At 44.2% G+C, this 1,965-nt stretch overlaps 1 protein-coding gene across 1 annotated transcript in view; it reads right to left on the minus strand.

Moving 5' to 3' along the window:
- Positions 1-177: 177 nt before the first annotated feature.
- Positions 178-1,965, minus strand: part of LOC101846453 — a 5,332-nt gene continuing 3,544 nt past the window's right edge. Inside the window, exons 2-3 of the mRNA XM_005106343.3 lie at positions 1,064-1,245; positions 178-366 (exon numbers count right to left, since the gene is read on the minus strand). Coding sequence (XP_005106400.3) covers positions 178-366; positions 1,064-1,245 — 371 coding nt within the window. The remainder of the gene's footprint in view (positions 367-1,063; positions 1,246-1,965) is intronic.

The following is a 1,965-nucleotide window of genomic DNA, read 5'->3' on the forward strand; positions in this document are numbered from 1 at the left end:
ACACTCATTTATCCCCTAACCCCACCCCCTATTCGACCCCCTCAGCCAATCAACACTCATTTATCCCTTAATCCCCGCCCCCTATTCTACCCCCTCACCCAATCAACACTCATTTATCCCCTAACCCCACCACCCCTTGATTCTGCCCTGCCAACCAATCAGCACTCCCACTCATCATTAAGCCGCACTCACCTTGTGATTGACGGTGATCTGAACCTGGGCATCAATGACGTCACCCTGCCTGTAGGTCCGTGGTATGACGTTGTTATCCTTCACCAGCTCCCCGTTGGGCCGCTCATATTTCCTGGGGCCTTGCCAAGGATCGCCGCATATCCCGCACTTCCCGCCATTCACGTCCCACTCGTTCTGGTGAAATGGTGAAATAGTGAAATGGTGACAATGGTGAAAATGGTGAAATGGTGAAAATGATGAAATGGTGAAATGGTGAAATGGTTAAAATGGTGAAATGGTTAAAATGGTGAAATGGTGACAATTGTGAAAATGGTTAAAAGATGAAAATGGTGAAATGGTGAAAATAGTGAAAATGTTGAAATGGTGAAAATGGTGAAATGGTAAAAATGGTGAAATTGTGAAATGGTGAAAGGGTGAAAGGGTGAAATGGTGACAATGGTGACAATGGTGACAATGGTGACAATGGTGACAATGGTAAAATGGTGAAAATAGTGAAATTGTGAAATGGTGACAATGGTGAAAATGGTGAAATGGTGACAATTGTGACAATGGTGAAAATAGTGAAATGGTGAAAATGGTGAAATGGTGAACATGGTGGGAATGGTGAAAATGGTGAAATGGTGAAATGGTATTGGTTTAACGCCCCTATCAACACTATTAGGTTATTTAAGGGGCGGGACCTCCTAGTTTAACGTCCGTCTCCGATAGGACCGAGCCAAGTAGGAAGTTCATGTAAAGTGTCTCCTTTCCCAAGGACACAACGTCGGACCGAGCTGAGGTTCGAACCCCCGAACCCGCAATTTCACGTTTACGAGAGAGAAGAAGAAGAAGAACAACAACAACAACGACAACAACAACAAACCAAGCTTACCGATCTCCCCCCACAATATAAGGCATGATCGTCGTAGTTGATGGGAGTCTTGAACCCCGCCCGCCAGGCACTCTGTCGACTGGGTGGCTCCAGCAGTCTCCCGTGGCCACTGGTCAGTGCCGGGAGCAGTAGAGCAACACACACAGAGAACAAGAGCGGCAAATAGACACCTCTCTTCACACCTGAGGAGTCCACGGGAAACACGGGAATAGTCAAACGTTGAACATCGTGTGGGTGGGTATCTGTTTTGAACGATTAATGACTCATCATAACTCTGTTCAACTGTTGGTTGATTATTGTTGTTAGATTCCCCATTCAACAAACAAAACAATAAACCACCAGTCCAAAAAAAAGAGGAGACGAAAGCAGACGACAGAATATTGCTAGAGAGCAGGAAAGAAGGTGAAAGGAGACAAATTTAGAGAAGAACATTTTTCGGTCGCTACCCGGATTCGAACCCGGGACCTTTGAATGAGAGGCCAACACCTTAACCTCTAGGCCACGAGAGCCCCCACAAAATCATTTGAGGCTTCTCAAATTAGGACTGTTGGAACCGAAAGAGGACGCTCGCAAGCAGCACAAATCAGCAAGTGGAAGTGGAGCCTTTAAATGTTCAAAATGTGGCAATTTTTTCTCTGCCAGAATTGATCTCATCGGCCACAGCAGAAGCCACAAGTCATTGTAACCTTTAGTTCTTCAAATTCTTCTATTTTGCTGGAGATAATTATTCTCCTCTGTTGGTGTATTGGTCTCTGTCGGGACGTTGACGGACGGACTATTATCATTGCGTCACATCAAATGAGAGCGCTATATAAATGTAATTTATTATTATTATTATTATTATTTATTATCAAATGATATTCCTTGAGGGTGACATCATTGTTGTTTTATGTTTTATTTTC

The sequence above is a fragment of the Aplysia californica genome, unplaced genomic scaffold, assembly GCF_000002075.1.
Source record: "Aplysia californica isolate F4 #8 unplaced genomic scaffold, AplCal3.0 scaffold00527, whole genome shotgun sequence".
NCBI lineage: Eukaryota > Metazoa > Mollusca > Gastropoda > Aplysiida > Aplysiidae > Aplysia > Aplysia californica.